At 56.4% G+C, this 22,264-nt stretch overlaps 1 protein-coding gene across 2 annotated transcripts in view; it reads right to left on the bottom strand.

Moving 5' to 3' along the window:
- Positions 1–14,732, bottom strand: part of LOC121658112 (platelet-derived growth factor receptor beta-like) — a 31,838-nt gene extending 17,106 nt beyond the window's left edge. The window contains exons 1-3 of one of the 2 annotated variants that reach the window (XM_042014587.1): positions 14,486–14,732; positions 1,399–1,475; positions 39–335 (exon numbers count right to left, since the gene is read on the bottom strand). In XM_042014587.1, coding sequence (XP_041870521.1) covers positions 39–335; positions 1,399–1,447 — 346 coding nt within the window. In that variant the 5' untranslated portion in view covers positions 1,448–1,475; positions 14,486–14,732. Of the gene's footprint in view, positions 1–38; positions 336–1,398; positions 1,476–8,890; positions 8,912–14,485 lie in introns of those variants that run through there. The other variant, XM_042014589.1, reaches the window with a different exon arrangement.
- Positions 14,733–22,264: the final 7,532 nt, after the last annotated feature.

Here is a 22,264-nt window from a genome sequence, read left to right as displayed (position 1 = left end):
ATGTGGAAACCCACAGGCAAGGACATGCTGTCCCCTACCTGGAACGTAGATGTACAGGGTTTTCCTGTCCGCTGGCTCTGGAGCCTGCTCAGGGCTGTAGGTGCACGTGTACTCCCCAGTGTGATGGCCTGTCACGTTCCTGAGGGTGAGATTGCTGACGAAGACACCGTCCCTGTACTCCAGCGAGGCAGCAAGGGGCTGCCCCTCACGTTCCCAGACCAGCTCTCTGTCCCCGTAGCACAGGAGGGAGAAGCTGCTGTGGAGGCTGAGGACAAGCTCAGTGTCTCTGGGTTCGATGTGCAGCTTGCTGTCCCCAAATGTTACCTGCAGCATACCTGAGAGAGGAGTGACATGAGACCAGATTGGATTCCTCCAAAATTCACAGAGAAGCACACTGGAGCACCACCTCATGGCAGTGTGTTTGCTTTGTAGTGTCAGTCCTTACACTGAAAAATAACTTTACACTGAAAAAAACCTGGAATTGCCTTCCCTAGTGTAATCACCACTGACAAACCCACACTCCCCTCAGAAATGTCCTGCCAGCCCACACCTTGGTGGGTCACCCTTCATTCCCTGTACCTCCTGCAACCCTCACTGGAGAGCAAATCAGACATCACAGGATTTAGCAGTGTTCAATGCAGCCCATGATGTCTGTGGCAATATTAGGTGGAGAACCCTCAGGGAGGACAGGAGGCAATTCCCTGCTCTTCTGGCTGCCTGTCCACATGGACAGTGTCACACAGGACACAGACTAGGCTGAAACAATGTCAGTTTACAAGAAAGTGACAAAGGAATGGAAGCAAAACCTTGCAGGAAATCCTTTGGAAGCAATAGAGTAGGCAAGGTCTTCCTGAATGGCTCCCCGCACCTCTCCCAGCTTCCTTGCTCCACCATTTGTCCAGATGTCCCAGTGGGGCTGTGACATGTGCTCCTCCCTGGTGTCCCCACAGGTGGGCAGGACAGCTGGGGACAGCAGCAATGCTGTGAACAGCCCAGGTGCAGCCAGGAGCTCTACTGCCTTGCTGTGGGGAGTTGTTGGATATATGGGATCTGACCAAATCCTTTCTGCTGTGGGGTGTCCTGCTAATGTGGGTTCTTGGGTGTCTGCTAAGGAAGGTCTGAGCACACCTGGCAGTGCTGCCTATGGAAAGGTCTCCTTCTCCCACTGTGCTGCGCATCGCCATGAAGCAGGTGGGGACTTTACACCCACCCTGCCACAGGATTGAATCATCCCCTGGATGTGAGGCATTAGGAGGGATAGATGTGCCTGGAGCATGCTGTGCACCCCAGTGCTTCCCCATGGCACTGCCCCTTTCCTCCCCTTCACCCTGAGGTGAGCCCCCCAGGGCAGCATCCCAGTGCAGGGATCACACACCCCTGCCCAGCCACAGCACTCACCGGTGAGGATGAGGAGCCCGAGACACGTCTTGAGAGTGGGGCACAGCATGGTGGGCTCTGGGCTTGGTGTCTGAATCCTGTCAAGAGCAAAGTGATATGAGCACGGCACTCAGCAGAGGAGGGATCCCTCGGCTGTCCTGGGCAGGGGTCCCTGAGCCCCCACCCAAGTCCTGGCCTCACTTCTCCACCTCAGAAACCTTCCATCTCTCCCCAGTTCTCAGCCTTTCCCTCCTGGGGGGGGGGTGGTGGCTCCCCCTCACACTGGATCTGCACAAGGAGCAGTTTCTAAGGCATCTCCCACTGGTGAACAGGGATTTTGCTGGAGGCTCCAGCAGTTGTGTCAACTTTTGCTCATCTCTGCTGGAAACGCCTCTCCCTGCTCTGCACAGCCCTACCTTCCTCCCTCCCTCTGCTTTACCAGTTGCCTTTTTTCCTTAGATTTTCTTCCCTCAGTCACAGTGAGATAAAACTTGCTAGAAAACAGATCCCACTCCAACCCTCCCACATTGTTTGCTCCTTCCAATGAAATAAAAGCAGTCTTGTCATGGCACTTGGTTGCTGCCTGGGGTTAAACCACAACAAGCCTGAAGAAACTCCACCAAAAATCAGTTGCTTGTATTTAACTTTTAAATACATAAATTTAAGAGAACATCTAAGATTTTTTTTGCTGTTGTTTAAAATCCTTCTAATCAACATTTCTCAAGAAATCTTTTCCACAGAGCTTTTTCAGCCTTCCCTGGTGCAAACCAAGAGCCAAAAGAGATGAGGCCAGAGATCCCTAGGAGCAGGGGTCTGACTCCTGTGTATTGGGGTGACAGGTACCCCTCCCCATGGCGCCTGCAGGGATGGGAATGAGTATTTCTGAAAAGCAAAATGAACAGACTGACAAGGGAAAGAGAAAGGGGAAAGGCTTTCTCTGTGCCTGGGCAAAGCCTGGGGGAAATGAATTCACTGGGGAACTTGGGGATGCTCCTGCATGGAGCTGAACCTCACGGCTCAGCCACGCTGCAACCCAGGGCTGAGCTCCTGCCCTGCCGCTGGGCCACCTCCCAGGGCAGACCCCGAGGAGAAGCCACCCGTGATGCCAGCGGTGCTCTGGGGAGCTCTTGCCAGGCTCAAGGAGGGCTAGTGGAAATCTGGAATTGCTGACCCGGCCCCAGGCACCGTCTCTTACTGAGCTGTCGGCTGCCTCTCGGCCCTGGAGCGGCCTCCCGGTCTGCTTGATGTTAAGGAGGAAATGGTTTTTAAATGACGTGCGCTTGTCAGATGTTTTTATTATTCTCTTGCTTTGGCTCAACAAAAATTTGATCTACCACAAATCCTTCCAGGTCTCCAACTTATTCAGCAGCGTCCCTCTCCCTCCTCCTGAAAAAACTCTACGACTCTTTCTCTCTCTGCGTTTGCCAGAGGGGATAAGAGCACTTAGGGCAAGAGCTGGGGGTGGGTAGGATGAAAAGACCGAGGTGAAATTCAGCCTGTAAATGAATGTGACCTCCCTGCACCCACCCTCAGAGAGCACCGAGCTGCAGAAGAGAGGAGGATGGACAATCTAATCTCTGCCCCCCGAGGCAGTGCCATGAGAACAATTACTTTCGTTTCCCCGTTCTCCTTTACAGAGGTGTGTGATTCATCCATTATTCAATGTTCAAAGTTGTAAGGACAACTGGGATCCTCTCCTTTCACCCCTCCCTGCCTGCATGCCCAAGCCAGGTTGTATTCACCACCCCAACCCCCCAGATACCTGCCTGTAAGCAGCTAAGATCCTCCCGAGCTCATGCCCAGCTTTTATCTGCCTGTCCAGCTCCATGGCTGCCACTGCCAGTCCTGCTGCAGGCGAGATCTTGGCTTCCTGTCCCCACACAGACAGGAGTGATCACTCCAGCAGCGATCTCTGCAGGATCACTGATGGGCAAACCCCTGCCCTGCCGGATCAGGGAGCCGGGCACGGGTGTGTGCTGGCGCTGGGCGAGCAGGGGTGCTGCTCCAGCGAGCAGCAAGAGCCCCACAGCCTCCGCCTGCTGCCTCTGGCCGCCTCCGCTGTGTTCCTAGCTGGTTTTAATAAAGCTGCTGGTTTTGCAGAAAGGCATTTCTCTTGGAGATGCTTCCCAAGCAGAGTGGGAGGGTGGCAACGTCTCGCAAAGAGTGGTGACCTCTCCCTTGTTTTTCTGCTCCGGCCGGAGCAAGAGGCATGCTCAGAGACGCCGGGTGAGCTCTGCCCGTCCTGCGGGAGGCAGAGGGACGAGCCTTTCTCTCGCTGTCACGGGGACGCGTGTGCTTGCACATGTGGGTGCACACAGGCGTTTCACAAGGGATGCAAATGCACCCAGCTCGCTGCCAGCCTTGAGAACACTCGTTTCTCTCCTCAATCCCAGCTTTTGTTCTTAGCAGGAACTGTAAGTGCCATTAAGAGTGTCAGACAAGGAGGAGCAACCCCACTCAGTGATCCAAAAGCAGGCACACAGATGTTATCCCAACCAGGGACCCAAACACAAGCACCTACACGATGCTCAGCTGCCTTGGGTGGTCTCTTCCCACCCCTATGGGTTAGCAGGGTGCCACAGACCCCTCAGACTTCTACATACTTCCCAGAGGCCAGGACCTGAGTATTTTCAAGCCATGAGACCCTTCGCCTTCACCCATCTGGGCACAGTCATGGAGGCTGGGGAGCTCCTGCAGCAATGCCACGTCCAGCACCCTTCACTCAGCCCTGCAGCTCCATGGCAGCCTCCCACCTCACAGCCACCAAGGTGCTGTCCCAGCTCTCCATCCCCATGTTATACCCCTCACCATCCTTCCCTCCCCTCCAGCACTGGTACAGACCTTCCCTCTGCCCCTCTCCAGCTCTGCAATGTGAAGGCAAACCAGTCCTGGCCAGGCAGAGCTTTTCTCTTGAGCCGCACTGTTTATTATTCTAAAGGAGGAATTTGGCTGGGAGAGGAGACAGGAGGTCGGCTGGCTCTCAGGGCAGCCGCGCTGGCTGGGTGACACAGCCCCACAGCACATTCAGCCCCCCATGCCTGTGGGGTGGCTGTGCTCCCCAGGGGCTCGGGTCCTGGGGGGGCTCAGGTCCCGGGGGTCACGCTGGGGCTTGGCCAAGAGCCGTGGGGGAGGCTGGTCCCTGACAGTCAGCACGTCCCTGCTCGCCCCCGCACTACACCCAGCGAGGCCGGAGCCGGGCACTGCTGGACTGAGAGGTCTGGGAGGGTTTGGAGTCCAAACAAGACACAGATACAGGCAACTGTCCCTGACTGGTGACACAGACACTGCCTGTCCTTATCTCCCCTCTGTAATCACACCAGCCTGGCCGAGCAGAGAGCGGAGTTTGCAGCAGAGATGAGGAGAGCTGAGCCAACCCTGGGGCTGCTGGCTTTCCCAGCTGGCAAGGGAAAGCGTCCCATGGCTGGCTGAGGTCAGGCACCGCTGGAATGCTGTTTGAGCATCTCTAGCCTTGTGCTCTTGCAGGGGGTTTCTGGGGGATGGAATAAAAGGGGTCACCCCACCATGCCAGAGCAGCCGCAGCAGTGAGCACAGGGCTCTGACGGCCTGTGATCCCACAGACAGGACACAGGCGAGAGGGCCAGAGCAGAGGTCAAACAGCACGGCCAGGGCCACAGCTGCGTCAGGACCAGGATTCAAGTCTCATGATTCCCCATCTCATGACTACACAGTTTTTCCAGAGCAGCCCACTCCCACTTCTCCTGCATCCCAAATCTGATGACAGCTGAGCTTTCTCCTCCACCTCCTCTCCCACTCCCTCGTTCGAGCAGCCGGGGACTGATGCCTCTGTGGCTGATGAACTTGGACAGGAGTTTCTGCAGCAGGAGCAGGGCAACGCCCAGGGTTTTGGATACGAGGAAAAGCTGTATCCAGCCTCTACTGGGGATGGTACCACCTTAATTTAGGGAGCCACCTCTACCACTCCTTGCACCTCAGAATGCCTTGCTAAGCAGCTCCAGCATCACCAAACCCTACTGATTCATTAACATTCCCCCACTCCAGACCTCCCTCTTCTTTAAGAATGCTAGTAAGCCTAAGATGCCTTTGCTAATACCCAAAATATGCTGTGTGGGTTCAGTCTTCACTATTTTTGGGTAACAAGGCAAGAATTTCCTCTGACTTTGCTCTGTGTGCCCTGCCACACCTCTGAGCCCCCTTCCCTCTGCGCTTGCTCCCTGAGTGTCTCCCAGCATCCTGACAGAACACACATGGCAGCCACTGCTGGCACGGACACTGCATGGCACTGCCTGTCCCCAAGCACGCATCATGTGGGACAGGGCCATTTCCAGCCCTGTAAATGTTGTAAACCATGGGAGAGGATGGGTTAGGAACTCCAAGGATGTCCTTCCAGTCCACTGCCCTCCTCCCCAGCATGCCTAGACCATGTTTCTTGCCTCTCCACAACCAGTGCCCTGTGCAGAACCAGTGTGTGGGGGGGGTCCCACAAGCACCCCCAGAGCTGTGGGAGCTGAGAACCAGCCTGCAGAGTTGGTGCACAGGGAAGGGGATGGCTCAGCATGCTGGGGAGGGGGAGAACAGCCACAGCTGCCCGGGCAGCTGCCTTGGCAGGAGCTCTGGTCCCTACAGACCATTAGTCACCAGTAAGAGGATGTGCTGTTTGCTGGAAATCAGGGTGAACAGCCCCCTCTCAGCAAATTCTCTTTGTATTTCCAGGGGCAATTCCTGCATCCATTGCCCCACATTGCTCTTCTCTCTGGCCATGCTCTCCTTGCCCTCATGGCTGCTCCTGTGCTGTTGGGCAGAGGTGCTGGATGCTGGCCCTGCCTGCGAGGGCACCTCGCCTGATCGGGAAGGAGCTCTCACACAGCCGCCAATCCTTTCCCTTTCTCTGGATTTCTATTTCTAGCCCCTTTTCTAGCAGGGCTGTGCTTCCAGGCACTCCCACAATGCTCAGTGGCCCTGCTGCCCTGCCAAGCAGGCAAGGGACATCTGGTGCAAATTAGTGGGAAGTCAAATATACTTTATTTCTTCTTTGTCTAAGCGCATCTGAGTCATTAAGTGAGATCATGGGTGCCCATATACAATAAAAATTTCCCCGTATGGATCCCATGATCAATACTGCTCGCAGCCAGGGAGCAAAGGCTTTCCTGGCAGGGGGAGGGGGACACCACCCCCCGCTTTTGAAGGGAAAAGGCTCCCTGAGCAAAGGCTGGTGACCCCTGAAACCCAAACCTTGCTTGTCCGGCAGTGAAACTTCTTGGCTTGTCCTGTTTTCCTCTGCCACCCTCCCTCTGGCCTCTGCAACTGCTTCTTTCCCACCCTTTAATCTAAATAAAACTGAGTGGTTGTTTTTTTTTTTTTTCCCCTTGGCTAGAATTGTCCGGAGTTACAACATCTCTCCTCTGGGGTCCCTCAGCTCCCATGACACCGTGTTTACTCACAGGCCAGATTATCATCACAGAGCCCTTTTTCTTTTTCCCAGCAAAAGGCTAGAATTGGGCAGGGCACACACATGGGGAGCCTGTCATCCCAAAGCCCATAAACGGCTGCTGATAAAACACAGAGGTAGGAAATCCGAAACCAGACTGAGGAGCAGCAGGGCTGGGGAGTCCCTGTGCCCCACAGACCATCCCTGCCCCGGGATGAACACCTGGGGGCAAAACCCTCCTCACCTGGTCTAAGGGGGCCCTGAGGCTTTACCCAGACACTGTGAGACCGGGGAATGCTGAGAGCCCTGGGTACCTGTTGGCAATGTGCTGGATCTGGGGGTGTTTCAGTCTGGGAGAGGTGAAGTTTTGCAAGCACAGGCAGTGTCACTTATGCCAGAACCCTCTGAGTGGTTTTGTGAGAGCTCCTTGGCTGTGAAGATGTGACTAAAGCCACAGCCTTGGTATGGACTGAGCTCTCTAGGAGATGGGAAAAGCATGGGCAGATGCCACCTCTGGGGATGAGCTGAGGGACGAGCCCAGGGACACTGTGCCCACAGGAGGGGATGGTTCTCCTACTGACCTCTGGGGCAGGGAGCAGATCTGACCCTACCAAAGCCCCTGCCCAGGACCCCAGATTCTGGTCCCCAGCCTCAGAGGCACCTGGAGAAGGTGGTTGTGTGGTCATGAGGGTCCTGCAGTAGATGTCAGCACATGAGGTGGCACACCCAGCCTCCTCCTGGCCAGCCTGTCACAGGCTTTGACAGCACCTGACAGAAAGCTGAAAAAGAGGACTGTGACCCTGAAGCAGGGGAGGGAGACTGCCAAGGAGGATGACAAGTCCACACTGAGCCCCAGCAGTGTGATTCAGCTGCCCGGGAGTCAGCCATGTGAGGAATGGGGTGGGCAGGCGAGCCCCACGCAGCCCTGTCTGACCACAGCCATCCTCCCTCTCTGAGTGAGGGGGGACCACAACGTCCCCACACAGAATCCAGCAAATCTCCAGCCCTGGGCTCTCCACAACACGTCCCTGCGAGGAGCCAGCACAGAGGGACGTGGGACCAGGGCGAGCCCTGCACTCTCACCCATATCCCCTCCTCTTTCCCCCTCTGTTTTAAGCCCATGGGAGACGGAGGAAATGAGTGACCCATTTAGTGCAAGTTCAGAATAAAAAGAAACATCTGTTTGGAGAGGTGCCAGTGTTATAAATAATTCCCCAGCCCCGAGTGATGGTATCCATGGCCCTTTCGGCTGCGCATGCTCCCTGGCTTCCGCTTTCGGAGGAAAGGCCAGACCCTGGGGGCTGCTCCCCGGAGCCTGCAAGCTTGGCCCAGACTGTGGGAAAACCCTGGGCGAGGACCAGGGTTCACCTGGGCCTGGGGAAGGAGGGAGGGGGTGTCGGGAGGGATGGCTGCCACATGCTGGGCAATGCCCAGCTGTCCCTTGCTGCATCCCCGGCTTCTCGCCCTGGTCAAATCCTGCCCACCTTGGTCTCCCTAGGGCAGAAAGTGTGTGCCAGGGCCATGGTGGTGCTGGGACTGGTCTGGGGTGGTGCTGGAGGCTGGCCAGCATTTTGGAGCACAGCCCTAAGTCTGGCATTGTGCACGTCTGGGGATGCTCACGCCGGGTGTGGGGAGCAGCCCTGTGCAGACTCAGGACTCACCCCTTGTAGTGCAGTGACCTCCCTAGGGAGGTACAAATGTGCCCTTTGGGAGCATTTCAGCCCTTCCCAGTGTCCTCTTCCAACAGGATGCTCTAAATGATCGAACACAGCCCAGCCAGGGCTGTCCATGACTGTCCCCTAACTTCTCCATTACCCCTGACAGCAAAGACATTTCTGGGAGAATACACCACACTGTTTCACAAGCATGTGAGCAATGTCAATTATGAACATGGCTGCAGGGCACCCAAACTACAGTGCAGGACCCACACAGCTCTCTGTGCATCCCACTGGCCCCTCCAACCGGGTAGCAAAGCCTTGGGGCTGGCTGAGTGACTCAGGGTTCTCCTATCCCTCCACCCCAAACTGGCGTATTTGGGGATCCCAGCTCCTGGGCATGTCAGACTGGATGTGGGTTGCCTGCCTTGAGCAGAGTCCATCTGCTTACCTGCTCCTTCTCCCCACCAGAGCAGAGAGTGAGGGAAGCAGGGGATATGGAACCAAGATCAGGCACCATCTTGGCTTCTTATCTATTGTCCTGGCATTCCCAGGGCTTTCCTCACTCTTGTTCCATGGCTGCCAGAAAGCCGTGTCTGCCTTCCCATGGTGATTCCAGGGCAGCACTCTGCTGATGTCTGCAGAGGGAGGAGAACAATCCACAGCACGTCAGCACCTCCATCACCTGCTCACCGCCACTGATCCAGGGTGGCTGCTCTGGTGGGGCCAGGGCTGGAGCCAAAGGTCCCAGCTGGCTCTAATTAACCACTAATAAGCTGTGAGGGGAGGGCAAGGGAGGCAGGATGAGAAAAAGAACCATCCTAAGTCCCAGTAGGATGTCGGGGTTTTGCAAAGCCTCAGGAGCTGGCAGAGTGTTGTGGTCTTACCAGTCCCACATCCCAGCAAAGGCTGAGCAACCTGATCCTCTTGTGAGCATTTCCCTGAGATCTGCGGAGGAGGAGATAATCTCTGTGGATGCATCAGCTCCTCTCAGCTGCCTCTGAGGGACCCGAGCTTAATTGCTTTGTTCTGGGGTTTTAGGCTCTCGTGGCTGGGATTAGGCACTCACCATCCCTGTGGTCAGGGCACCTCTTGCCTATCTGCAGGCACTGTGGCCAGGGTGGGAAAGGATGGGGCCAGCCAGTGCTGGGTGCAAAGGGCAGACGCTGCTTTCAGAGGGGGGCTATTTGTTTGGCCCTGTTGCTTCTGGATTTCTGAGAGGGAGCAAAATGCAACTTCTGGTGCAGCTCTTGGTGCCGTGGGCTGACTCTGCCCCCTCCTGCATAGGCTCATGTGTGGGGCAGGAAGACCAGGATGGTGGCACTCAGCACCAGGACTGCAGAGATGGATAACCTCCTCCTGCATGCTCTGGCCAGGCAGCATAAGCCATGCTTGCTAACCTGCATGCAGGGTTCTTTACAACTTCTCCTCTCAGTCACAAAGCAGAAATCAGCTCCCCTCTGCACCCATGCTCTGCAAACAGCCCCTAACCCCAAAACCTGACAGAACCTCCAGAGGGGAAGCTGAGGCAGGACTTGGTAGCAACAGCTGCCAGCACCCCCTGCCTTCCCCCTGAGTGCTGCTTTAAAATGGGCACCGAGTCCTGCTCCTGAATCAGACCATATTCTCCCAAACAGCTCCCAGGCTGGAGAAGGAAACTTGGCAGCTGCCTGTGGGGAGAGAGGAGGGGACCCCTCTCGTGGTGCCTGCAGTGCTCGGCCCCGAGGAAAGCAGTGTTTCTGTTCTGCCACCATTTCTTGGCAAAGGCTGAAACCAAGGTGACTTCCAGCTTGGGAGAGGAGAATGAACTTGCAGAGTGCAGGGCTTGAAATGGTGTATTTTCTGCTGGCACCAGTTCAGACAAACCCACAAGCAAACATATTTTTTTGTATAAATAAGACAGTGTGTCTCGCCAGTTAAAGCAATTCAAACATGAATGTAGCAATTTAATTGGTGCCAATTGCTGGGTCTTGGTAGCATTAAGATTTCAGTCACAGACTCTTTCGCATGGTAGTTGGGCCGGAAGAGGGAAGGCAGAGGGCCTGGCAGGATGGGGCTGAGGAGCAGGATTGCCCATCTCCTGCTGCTTCAGGAGCAGCACCCCTGTGCTGCCCATGGGCACCTGCCAACCAGTTCCCTTCCACAGCAGAGAGAAGGTGCTCCACCTGTTTCCTGGTGAATTTCCAGGGTTTAACAATCAGTGCAGTGCCCTGATATGTCCCTGCATTCTCTAACCGTTCCCTGCTCCAGCTCCTGCACTCCACAGCTTCCTGCCAGCTCCATCACACCCTGGCTCTTACTGAGCCCAAGGAAGATGGGTGTTAGTGAATTGCTGGATGGATGAGCAGGTGCCCCTGCAGACGTGGCCTGCAGAGGATGAGTCCATCCATGGGTGCAGAACAAGCACCACACACTGCACCACCCTGGCTGTCCTGGCACCAGCCTTTCTGTGGGGGCTTTGTGAGCTCCCTGCTCCCTGCACAGGCTCTGCACACCAGGGTCCTCTGGTTCTGCAGGCTGGTGGTTGCAAGGGAAGGTTACACACACAGACCAGGGCATGGTAGAGCCTGGCGTGCACCCAGGGATGCTGGAAAGGCAGGGTGTGAGGGGCAGTACATCACTGTAGAGCTCCTGCTATCAGGCTGGGGGAAAATGGACCCATGGGACCCCCTTGCTCAGCACATGACCCATCCCAGCACCCCCTCATCTGCATCATGTGTCCCTGTCACAACTGGGTTTGCTCCGTGTTCCCCATGGTGCTGGGAACATGCTGCCCTTCCAGGAGGAGGCATCTCGGTGGCAGCAGAACAGGACAGAGGTGCGCTTAGCTTGGGAACCCTAATTAGGCAATGGGGGAGAGGAGGAGGGGAAACAACCACCCCTAAAACAAGCCTCGTTATGTCCAATTTGCCTGGTGGAGCGGAAGGAGCCTCCTGGAGCTGCTCCAGCCCCTCAGGAAACAATACCCAGTGTATACCCTCCCCCTGCAGCTCCTCTCCAGGGGATTTCTTTCCCTTGGTTAAAGTACAAACAAACAAACTCCACGAAGTGTTCAGCTCCAATCCTCCCTTGCAGGGATAGGATACATCCAGCCAACCCCGAGCCCACATGGTCCCCAGCTCCTTCCAGCTCTGGGTCAAAGGCAGCCCCAGTTGCCAGCGCTGGCAGCCGTGCTCCCACGGGATTGAGCCACCACACGGCTCCTCTGCTCCCTGCCCTTTGCCACTCCATCCCAGGAAGATGCTTTGCTGCAGCCTGACACTATGGACAGCATTGCAATCCCATCCCACTTCCCATCAGACACCAAGGCCAAAGGAACCTTAGGCACCAGGCAGAGAAGTCCCTGCCTGGAGCCTCTGACAGCAGCTGGTCCTTTGGCCAAAGCCACATCCAGCCAACACGGTCTCTTCTTGCATCGCATCACTCCCACAGCTAGGGAGCATTTCTTAGTCTCAGCTTTCCTCTGGTGTTCACTGAGACAATCCTGTCTTGCCCCAGTCCTGGAGATGGTCTCAGTGCTCTCCTCTCCCTGACTGTTGTTCTGAATGCCTTGGAAATCCTGTCACAGACCCGTCAAAAATGAGGCAGAAAGTGACCATGGTGTCATTGTCCTGTTGCTGCACCCATGTCTTCCCAGCCAGAGCTTTGCCTGACATGTCCTTTGAAACTTGTGAGGCTGAAGGAACTCAGCCTCCTGTCTTTAAGCCTGCAGATATTTTCCTAAAAGCTCTTTTCTCTCTGCGATGACCTGTGCATGAAGACTGTGTCAGCTTCCCACAACACCCAGTGACCAACGGGCCCCATCAACCCCTCTCCCAGTCCTTTGCAGCTTCTTCTGGACTTCTCATCATTCTCACTGCTGTCCCTGAGCCCCTCTACTCCATGTCCATCCCTGCTGAAGTACTCAGTGTCACTTGCTGGGCAGGACCCGTTCCCTTCACCCTGCCTCTCTGAGCTGCCTCCAGCCATGCACCTTTCAGCACATCCCTCAGGAAGAGCTTGGGTTTCCTGGAACCATGCTGCAATCTGGTGTGTGTCCACTACAGCCACTCTGGCTGGTTCTGGACTCTGCTGGAGCTCTTGGGATCCTCCCACACTCCCATGCACACCAGCTGCCCACCCAGCTTGGTGCCATCCCAGGGTGTAGGATGTACTTATCCACCTCCCACGTGGTTAAGGTAGGGATTGCAGAGGGCCAAGGCCAGGCCAGAGCCCTGCAGGAGCCCACAAGAAACGCCCAGGACTGTGGACAATAAGCCACGGCTAACTTCTCCCTGACTGCAGTACTGCAGCTGGCCATGCTTGTGTTCACACTGTGCTTTCCATTCAGACCATGGGCACCCCACACTCCCAGTCCTGTGCAGGGATGCAGGAGGTGATCCAGGGGCAGGGAATTGAGTGGCTGTTTTCCCCTCGCATGCTCCTTCCATGAGGACCCTCCATGCTCCTGAGCTGGAGGAAGGGACAGCTGGCTTTAGGCAGAGAGAAAAGCCCTTTGCGTGCTGCAATTGGGTTGCTGTGACTTGGTGCTTGTCCAAAACACTGATCCCTCCTGATGCACCGACTGATTTAGGGATACTTCCTGGGCTCAGGGACATTGCCCAGGGTTGGTGGCTGCCACAACCAGAGCACACCCAAGCTTGGGTGACATCCCTTCAAGGAGTGACTCCAAGCCTCATGTCAGACCCTGGCAAGGGCTGTCAACCCGGGCAGCTGCCTTGCAGCTCCCCCTCCAAGCCAGCCTGGCCTGTGTCCTCTGCCAGGCAGAGCCATGTCCTTGACACTGGCTCATGGTGACCACATGAAACTCACTCTTTTCCAGAGAGCATGGGAGGCACAGGCACCTTGTCCTGCAGGGTGCTGAGTGGGAAATGACCCTCCCACCCATCCCTCAATGGCCCCTGGGAAGCATTGGGTCTCAACGTTGCTAGTCCTTGTCATCAGTGGGAGACCCTCTGAAAAGATTTGGGAATGCCAAGCCTCTGCCAACACAGGCTTTGCGCACCAGACCAACTACTTTAAGCTGTTTACCCAAGGCTTTATCATAAACCCCACTTGCTCTGGGACCAGGATGGAGGAGCACAACATCCCTTTCCACCACAAATCCTTCTTTGAATGACTCCCAACTGGCAGGTGAGTGCAGGAGCTGGATACTCTGAGCCCACAGTGGCACCACAGTGAGCACAGTTAGCCCCACAGGTCATGCTAACCCCTGTCCCTGGGCTGTCAGAGCTTCACTCCAGGCCAGCTCTGTCCTGTTCAAGGCCCTCAGCTCCTGTGCTTTTGGGATAGCAGAGTAGTTGCCCCCATCCACGCCTAGTAGGGTTTTACCAAGCTCTGCCCTTTCCAATACCCAGCACACCCAGGCACAGACCCTGGGCAGGGCTTGCAGACGTCCCTCTCCATGGTGCACAGGCACAGGAGCCCCACCGCAGCCACAGACTGAGGTCCAAGGACATGGTCCTGGAGCAATCTGCTTTTAGGGATGGCCATGGACATGTTTGGACAGGCTGACCCTGGGGCGACACTGCTCTGCCATGGGGGACACTCACGCCTCGGAAGGATGACAGGACATCTCGCTGTCAGGGGTGGTGGGCAGCCTCTCCCCCATGCACACTCCAGCCCTCCCACCCACCAGCCTGGAGAGCCAGGGCAAGCCCCTGATCCAGGGAGAAGCAGAGATCACCTGGGCCCTACTCCCACTGCAGTGGGGACCCCCCTTCCTTCCCTACAACCGCAGCATCCTGTTGGCTTCTCTCAGCTGCCTGGGTCCAGGACCTGGTGAGAGCTGGTGGAACGATTTTTCCCATGGGATGCCACAGAATTCAGCTGCTTTCCACCAAACACCGTCTCCCCAGAGCTCGGGGGAGCGTTTTGGGCTGCCAACCTCTTGGAGGGGGGCAAAGCCAGCTCCAGAGCAACCGGGCTGGCTCAGGGACAGGGTCCCTTGGGACTGTAGCAGCTCCAATACGATGTTTGCCATGCGGACAGCCAGAGCTGAGCAGGAGGGCGAGTCAGCCCCCGGGTGGGCGACACGAGAGCTTACCTTGGGCAGGGTCCCACCGGCCGAGTGCCTGCGCCGCACGTCCCACCGGCGAAGGCCGCCCCGAAATTCCTTCCTCTCTTCCTCCTCCGCACTCTCTATCTGCTGCCTGCTGAGGCTCTCCCTGCCCTCCCAGCCTTCCCCAGCTGGCAAGGCTTTTCCACTTAAAGGCGAAAGAGGGAGAGAAAGAAATGAAGTGGAGGGGAGGAGGGGAAAAAAAAATAAAATAAAATCAAAAGGAGAGGCAAGGCTGTGCCAGGGCTGGGCTGCAGCCAAGCCCCTGCTCTGCTCCTCTAGTGCATCTCAGCAGTGCCCTGTGCAACCCCCAGCCCAGCTGGGAGGGGGTCCAGCCTCCTCGGACCCGAGTGTGGAGCAAATCCCGGGGCCGAGGGATGTGCACGCGTGTGTGTGTGCGTGTATAAATAAAAGAGACCTCGGGAGGAGGAGAAGGGGGAGGCTGTTTCGCCAATGAGGAGAGGAGCTCCTCCGACTTCCTCCCTCCACCCTCTGTGGGGACCCTTTGCAGAGCAGAATTTGCGATTAACGCCCGGCGGACGAGCGTGATGCGTGAAAAAAAAAAAAAAAAAATTTAAAAGGAGGAGAAGCCTTAGTGGCTGCAAGGAGAGGGGAGCTCTGCTGCGGGCTGCGATGGGGCGAGCGGTGAGGGCCCGGCTCACGGGGAACAAAAGGAGCCCGGACCAGCCCTGCTATCGCCTCCTTAAACCGGAGGGAAGGAGCTGCTCTCTCCCTGTGTCTGCTTTCAATTCTGGCCTTTTTCCCTGTTTTCTTTTTCTTTTATTTTCTTTCTCTTTTTTTCCCCTCAACCCCCCCCTCCCGTTTACTTTTTTTTTCCCCCCCTTTCTCAGGATATGAGGGGATGTTTAGAAAATCCACTGCCCACGCCAGCAGCTGACTCATGTTTTTATTAAAGAGGGCCTGTACTGAACTGACTCCGTGTGTTCCCCCCAGATGCCTCCCTGCGCTGTGCTGTGCCGGCACTGCAGCTCCTGGCCCCTGACCCCGACTGGCCGCTGCCCCTTGGGGACCACCAACGCACCCTTGCAACTCCTCTCTTTTGGAAAGGGGGGTAAAAGGTCTTCTGCAGCTGGGATGCTGCAGCAGAGGGTGGGTTTAGCTGGGGATTTGGGGTGTTGGGGCTGCCGAGGGCACAGAGCTGGGAGAGATGGCAGGAGTGATCACCTCAGCCGTGCCATCATCTCAGATGTGCTGCACCCCTCCTGCCCTGGGGGGCTGGAATCCAGGTAATGAACCAGCTTTAAATGCTCCCAGCATCTTAATGAGTTCAAATCGAATTTCTGAGAAACTTTCAGTAGGCAAAACATTACCATGTGTCCAGAGGGGATTTTTTTTTCAATTTGTTTTAGCACTGTAACAAGGGACAGGTGATCTTTGGATGAAAAGTGCCTTTTGACCCATCAGTTCTTGCCACCGTTTTCATCTTGGGGATGCTTAAGGGTGGTCAGGCATTGGAACAGGCTGCAAAGGGAAGTAGTGGAATCACCATCCCTGGAAATGTTCAAAAATGTCTAGAAGTGGCACTTGGGGACATGGTTTAGTGGTGAAGATGGCAGTGGGGGGTTGGACTCGATGATCTTAGAGGTCTTTTTTAACCTTAACCATTCTGTGTTTCTCTCTGATCGAAACAAGAGAAAGTGCAAAACTGCACTGGCTATCCTGAAAAGACACGTGTCCATCTTTCTTTAATTTTCCTTTCTAAGAATAAAAAAGCTGTCCCCGTAATGACAACACTGCTGAAATCTGTGTTTTTGCCTTTTTTTTTGCAAGGCAGGCTCATCCCCTCCTGCCATGCTAGCAAATGCCTGCACAATGACCACAGGGAATGATTCCTGGCTGGACCAGCCCAAGAGATTTGCTGTTTATCTCTCATTATCTTAATGTTTTCTTTGTATCTATGGAAAACCAAAGGGGAGGTGTTTATTCTGTGCAGCTGTGGAGGGTGAGGAGAGCCAGGCTGCAGCACCAGGCTATTCCTACGTGACCAGTAGGGCCACTCCTGGCACGGGGCTGGTGTGCCAGCTCCGTGCCTGGCAGCACCTGGTACCTGGACAGGTGCAGGAGGGATGCAGCCCTGGCTCGGATGGATTCCCCTGACTTCAGACCTGGTGGTGGCCCTGTGTCAGGGGCCCTGTCAGCCCCCCTGGGCTGAGACAGGCTGTTGTGCAGAAATGGGGCCAGCGAGCGTGAGAGCAGCTCGTGTGGGGGCCAGGCGGCACAGGGGACGTGCTGTGCACATGGCTCTTCCCGACACTTTTCCCAAGGGATGAAGATGTGTCTGGTGGGTCCATGTGTGGGGACATATGGGCTGCTGGGAATTGCTCAGCAGAGCTATTTCCTGGTGGTGTCCCCGCTCTGAGGACATGACTTCTCCAGACAGAGTGGGAGAGGGAGAAACTCACTGGCGCAATCCTGCTGGGCCCCTTGCACTGGGGATGGGCTACCTGGGGTGAGCAGGGGGTAGAAAAGCTAACACAGACCATGCTTGAGGGCAGAGCATCCTGAGCCTGAAGTGGGACATATTCCCCCTTCTGTCCCTTGCAAACAGATGGCACCAATACCCACTCCAGGCTGGGACCAGGAAGAATCTGGCAAACAAAACCTCCCAGTCTGCAAAGGCCAGGGTTCATTGTTTGGGGATGCTGAGAGAGCTCTGGGGAACCCAAAGCATCCCGGCAAGCACACGTCGGCCCACTCTGTACATCCCCAGGGAGCATCCACAGCCACGCACTTTGTTTAGGAACAGCACGCTGGGGTTACGGCAGCTCCTGGGAAAGGCCAGCTCAGAGGAAGCACCAAAGCCAGAGGAACTCGCTTGTGCAAACGTGTGGGTGGAGGGCAGCAGCTCTGCTACTTCGGCCTCATCAGCCCTTCATTGCTCACCTCTATTTTTGGCGCCTGCACCCCCCTTCGTGGTGCTGCAGGACCCAGTGGTCCCCCTGGGGCTGGGACAGCTGCAGTGTGGGATGCCAGACCCCTCTCAGCTGAGATTTCTAGCCTCAGTAAGCATCACTAAGTGCTAATGGGGCATTGGGGTCATGTAGTGCAGCATCTCTGGTGGGGCAATCAGCCATTGAGACAGGATATTCCAGGGGATTTGGTCTGCTCTGGCATCAACTGGATCAAAGCAGCTCTCCGAACTCCTGGCCCACCCCAGGCAGAGCTGGGATCACAGAGAAAAACCTATTCCCCATGCCTGACATAGAGAAGAGAGACCAGAGCCAGGTGACCCAAGACAATGGTGGAAACAGCCGTGCTGGAGTCCTCAACAGGTACCATGTGCCAGCAGGTGACAGGCAGGTATGGAAGAAGCAGCACATGTCGGCCTTCCCCACTTCTCTGAAGGTTTGATAGGGGCCAGATTTGCTCCAGCTTCAGATTTTCGGAGCCTCTATCAACTCACAAATCAGCCGAGGAATTTCAGCATCACTCTGAAGTGGTGTCAAGCCGCAGACCACAAGAGAGGGTGCCAGGGAGCACAGCACCACATCTGGGCAGCCCATCTGGCAGCTGCCAGCACTTGCCCCTGGCTGGATCCAGCTCTTGGGCCCTGCAGGGAGCTGCACCAAGGCTTCATCCAGCATCTCTAAAGCTCTGCCCTGGTGTCCAGAGGAGCCTGTACCCTGTGTGTGTGTGTGATCCTGCTTTGCCAGGATGGGTGACACCAGGGCCCAGGGAGGAAAGGGAGGCAAAAAGTGCTGGGTTTCTTCCAAAGTGACCGTATGCCCAAGCATAACATGATGGGGAGCATCCTGGGGAGTATCCTGCAGCATTCCCCAGCACTGGGAACACTGGCCATGGACACCACAGGGTGACAGCAGTGTCAGGAGGTAGCACTGGGCCATACGCACGTATGGTGCTGTGTCCCTATGGATGCTGGCCCCTTCCCTACATCCCCAGGGCTGGGACACTTGGAGGAGGCAGCAGCCAGCATGGAGGATGTTATCCTGCTGCCTTTCCCCACCTCAGGGCCTTTCCGACCCCATCCCATGCATTCTTCCTAACCCCCACCACGAACCTTGGTATTAAATGTGCTCGGCAGAGCCCCGGGAGGCAGCGACAGGCTCCTGGGTGAATACTAATAACGATGCCGGCCGCTCGCCCCAGCCTTTCCCACACATCTGCAGCCACTTAATGTGGGAATCGTTAACCCTCTGCTTGCACAGTGCCTGAAACGCAGCAAAGGAGCGAAACCAGGATGCTCCCCACCAGTGCAGGGAGAATCACATCCCCACCCCACCGAGAGCAGGGCCCACACGTGCTGGGAAGTGATGAGGGATGCCAGCATGTGTCCCTGTCCCCAGTGCCCTCTTGAGGATATTCACAGGGTTTGTGGCATTTGCATTTGCCAAGAAAGCTGATCCAGATCCCAAAGAGGATCCGTGGCCCTGGACGGGGAGAGGGGAGCTGTACTGTGCACTGGTGGCACATCCATTGGGGCTATCCCGGTCCAGCACCCATCTCTCTGGGGACCAGCTCCTCAGGCTCTCCTCAGCACGGGGACACAGGTGACAGCACAGGGGCGGTTCAGGCATCTGGGGAGAGCCAAAGGCCACACAGGAGCCTGCAGTGGGGCTGGTGGACATGAGGCAGGGGGTTTTCCTCTGCAAGAGGGTAGCACTAATGTCTCCATTGCCAGAGAGAGGGGTTACTCTCAGGGCATTCAGAAGCTGGGGAATGACCAAAAGGTGAAACCCTGGCTGGGCTGGGATGTGAGTGGGGCCATGCAGCTCTGGGATATGCTGGTCTGAAGCCACAGATTTGCCTTTGGGAGCAATAGGAGCTGGAGGGAGTGAAGTGAGGAAGGAGGCTGTGGGGGAAAAGGGGAGCAAGGGGGGACACCTACTTGACTCTCTGTGGGCATCTCCCTCTCCTGCAGAAACCACAGTGGGGTTCAGAGCAAGTTGGGGGACAAGTTAGGACTCCGTTTCCATATTGAATGCCTCCTCCACGGGAGCAGGAGGTGATGAGATGGTGTCCCTGCTCCATCTGAGGATAGTTGCGTGCAGCCTGGCCCTGGGGACCTCCCAGCCCTCCTCCTTCCAGGAGATGGCATCACTCGATCACAGATAGCAGCAGCGAGCCCCAGGGAGTGTTGAGGGAACCCTGACTGCTCTCCCTCTCCGCTGCATCTGCCTGGTTTCCACCAGGAATACCAGGTCTGAAGGACTAGGAGGAGGTCCCCAGGTTGGGTGTGTTTCTGGGGGTCTCTAGGATGGATGGAGGGGGTACCGCCACCTCCTCTCACCCAGCTGGGGACCCCCCAGGGGCTCTGTCAGTCCCTCATCTGCTCACCCATGGGACCCCGGGGCAGGTGGCATCCTGGGGCACCGAGGGTCCCAATCAGCACCCTTCAGCCCCAGCTGAGCAGCCTGGAGAGCCCATGAAGGGCTCCTCACCTGGCTCTTCCCCAGCACAAACTTTGCCACCAGTAATAAACAGGTCAAAGAAAAGCAGAAGAGGGAAGTTATTGTTGGTGGATCTTTATGGCCCAATTGTCCTCCCCCGCCCCCTTCGCCCACACTGAGGGAGTTCACGCTCAGCTGTCAGCGGGCACCTGGCCATGCTGTGCCCTGCCAAGCCTGTCACCTGCTCCCCTGCAGAGGATGCAGCTGTGGGGTGCTGCCCCAGACCCCTGAGCCCTCCCACCCCCAGCAACTGCCTGAGTCCTTGGCTTTGGCTCCACAGGTTGGGAAAAGGTAAGGGGGGCCTGGGCTCCCTGTCACTGCCTGAAAGAAACAGCCAGTGGCAGGAATAACCCCAGAGCCTGAAGTGCAGCCACCCCTGGGATGGGACCCAGCAGCCACCTCTGTTGCTCTGTACCTCCCACCATCTGCTCAGGGGGAATTTTCTTTTCATCTTTTTTCTCCCAGTTCCTGAGCATCTTTGCTGATGGGAGGAAGAGGAGGAGTAACGTGGCTTTGGCTCTCTAGTTTGCACAAAGCCATGGCGGTACTGAGATCTTGGGAAAAATCCAGGATAGATGGGATTATACGGCACATCAAGCAATCTGAGCTGAGTGGTGAGCTGAGATCATCACTGGGTGGGACGGTCATGACAGTCACCTTTGTCACAAGGGAGGGGCCTGGGACAAGGCTGAGCAAGGGGTTGGGGACCCTGGGGGCCCAGAGGGGGTGCTGCAAAGTGCTCACATCTCCTGGTGCCTCTGGCCATGCCAGGTTTCAGGAGGCAGACTGCGTGTGATGTCAGCTCTGGGGGTGATTTCCCATTGCTGGGGGTTTACCCTTCTCTGTCCTCCTAAACCAGACCACTCACCTCCTACCCATCTCCCCTCCATCTCATCCTGGCACCCACCTCCTTGCAGGGAGTGGATGTAGCACAGGGGAATATGAGCACCCAGTTTCAGGTAGAACTGGGGCCAGAGCAATGGGATGAGGAGCTTGCGACTGACACAGAACACTGAGGGTCCAGAGCTCCGTGATGGAGGTTTTATCCCCTCCTCTCAATTTCATCCTTAATCTATTTGGGTTTTTTCCTGTTTCCTATTGTCAAATTCCAGGCTGTTTTGGTTCCAGGACGGTGAGGATCTGTCCTTGCCCTGCTCATTTTTCTAGAAGGGGAAGGGGCTGGTGCAGCGAAAAGGACAGAGGCGGCCTCGAGGAGGTGACAAAACACCCTCCTGAAGCCTCTGTGGACTCTGCTTCTGACTGGGGAGAAAAAGCCAGCCTGCAAATGACAACTGTGGCTGGGTGGTGGCCAGTGCAGCTGGAGTGTGACACCAGCGGGGAGGGGGACGTCGGTGGGGCCGAGGCTCCCGGCTGCCAGTGGTGGGGATTTCTGGGCAGTGTGGAATAGCGCAGGTCCTCGGTCCCTCGTCCCCCTCTGGAGTGCAGGTGTGTCTGACCTGACAGGTGTGATCTCTGCTGGGGTGTTTGTGGCTGGCACCTCCCACCTTGCAGGCAGACAGGGCTTCACGAGGGTCTCCTTTCTGCTTGGTTTTCCTTACCACCAAACATATGGGGATGGTTTTGCTTTCTTAAGAGACAAAGCAGGTGAGAAACTCCTCTTGCTGCAGCGTCGTGAGCCCCTTGGAGATGTGTCAGCCCGGGTACTCGCAGCAGTGCCCATGGTGGGGGGCATTCTCCCTGCACACAGGTTCTGCCCATCTCTCCTGCTCTCGAGGCTGGGCTGAGCTTTGCTGTCAGGGTTGGAGGGGTGGGTTTGCCCTGGCATGAAGGAAACGCAGACCCAAAGCCTCCACCAGCCTCTCTCTTCCAAAGAGGCAGATGCTGCTGCTGGGCACAGGAGAACCCCATTCAGACCAAGAGTTTGGTGTCCCCCAACGTGGGGACAGGGCAGGTGACAGACACACACAGGCCAACTTGTCCCCTGCGTGCAGCTGGGTTTTAATACAGAGGTTCATCCCAAGGCACGCTGCTCCTGGGGTGTGGATGGTGGTGAGGTCCCTTGGGGTATCCTCATGGGACACCCATGACACCCTCATGTCCCCAAAGACAGCTGCTACAGAGGGACCACGTCCGGTGGCATGGGCACAGTTGTGGGGTAGTGACAGAGGGTCTGGGGGGTCCTGGGTGCTCCCTGGGGTCACCCACTACCTCATCCTCCTTGCAGCCAGAGTGGGAAGTTTGAGCTCGTCCCCCTCACCCGCTGGGGTTTCTGCACTTTGAAATGCAAACCTGCCTTTCAATGCAAATGCTGCGAGAGGTTGGGCCCAATAAAAGCCTGTGGGCAGGGAGGTGCCTGGCCCGAGGACAGGCTCCCCAA

The sequence above is a fragment of the Corvus kubaryi genome, unplaced genomic scaffold (assembly GCF_017639235.1).
Source record: "Corvus kubaryi isolate FWS band 111438036 unplaced genomic scaffold, C.kubaryi_AGA036_p1.0 split2-37374, whole genome shotgun sequence".
NCBI lineage: Eukaryota > Metazoa > Chordata > Aves > Passeriformes > Corvidae > Corvus > Corvus kubaryi.
Note: the sequence above shows the minus strand (reverse complement) of the source record. Positions and strands in the feature narration are given on the sequence as shown.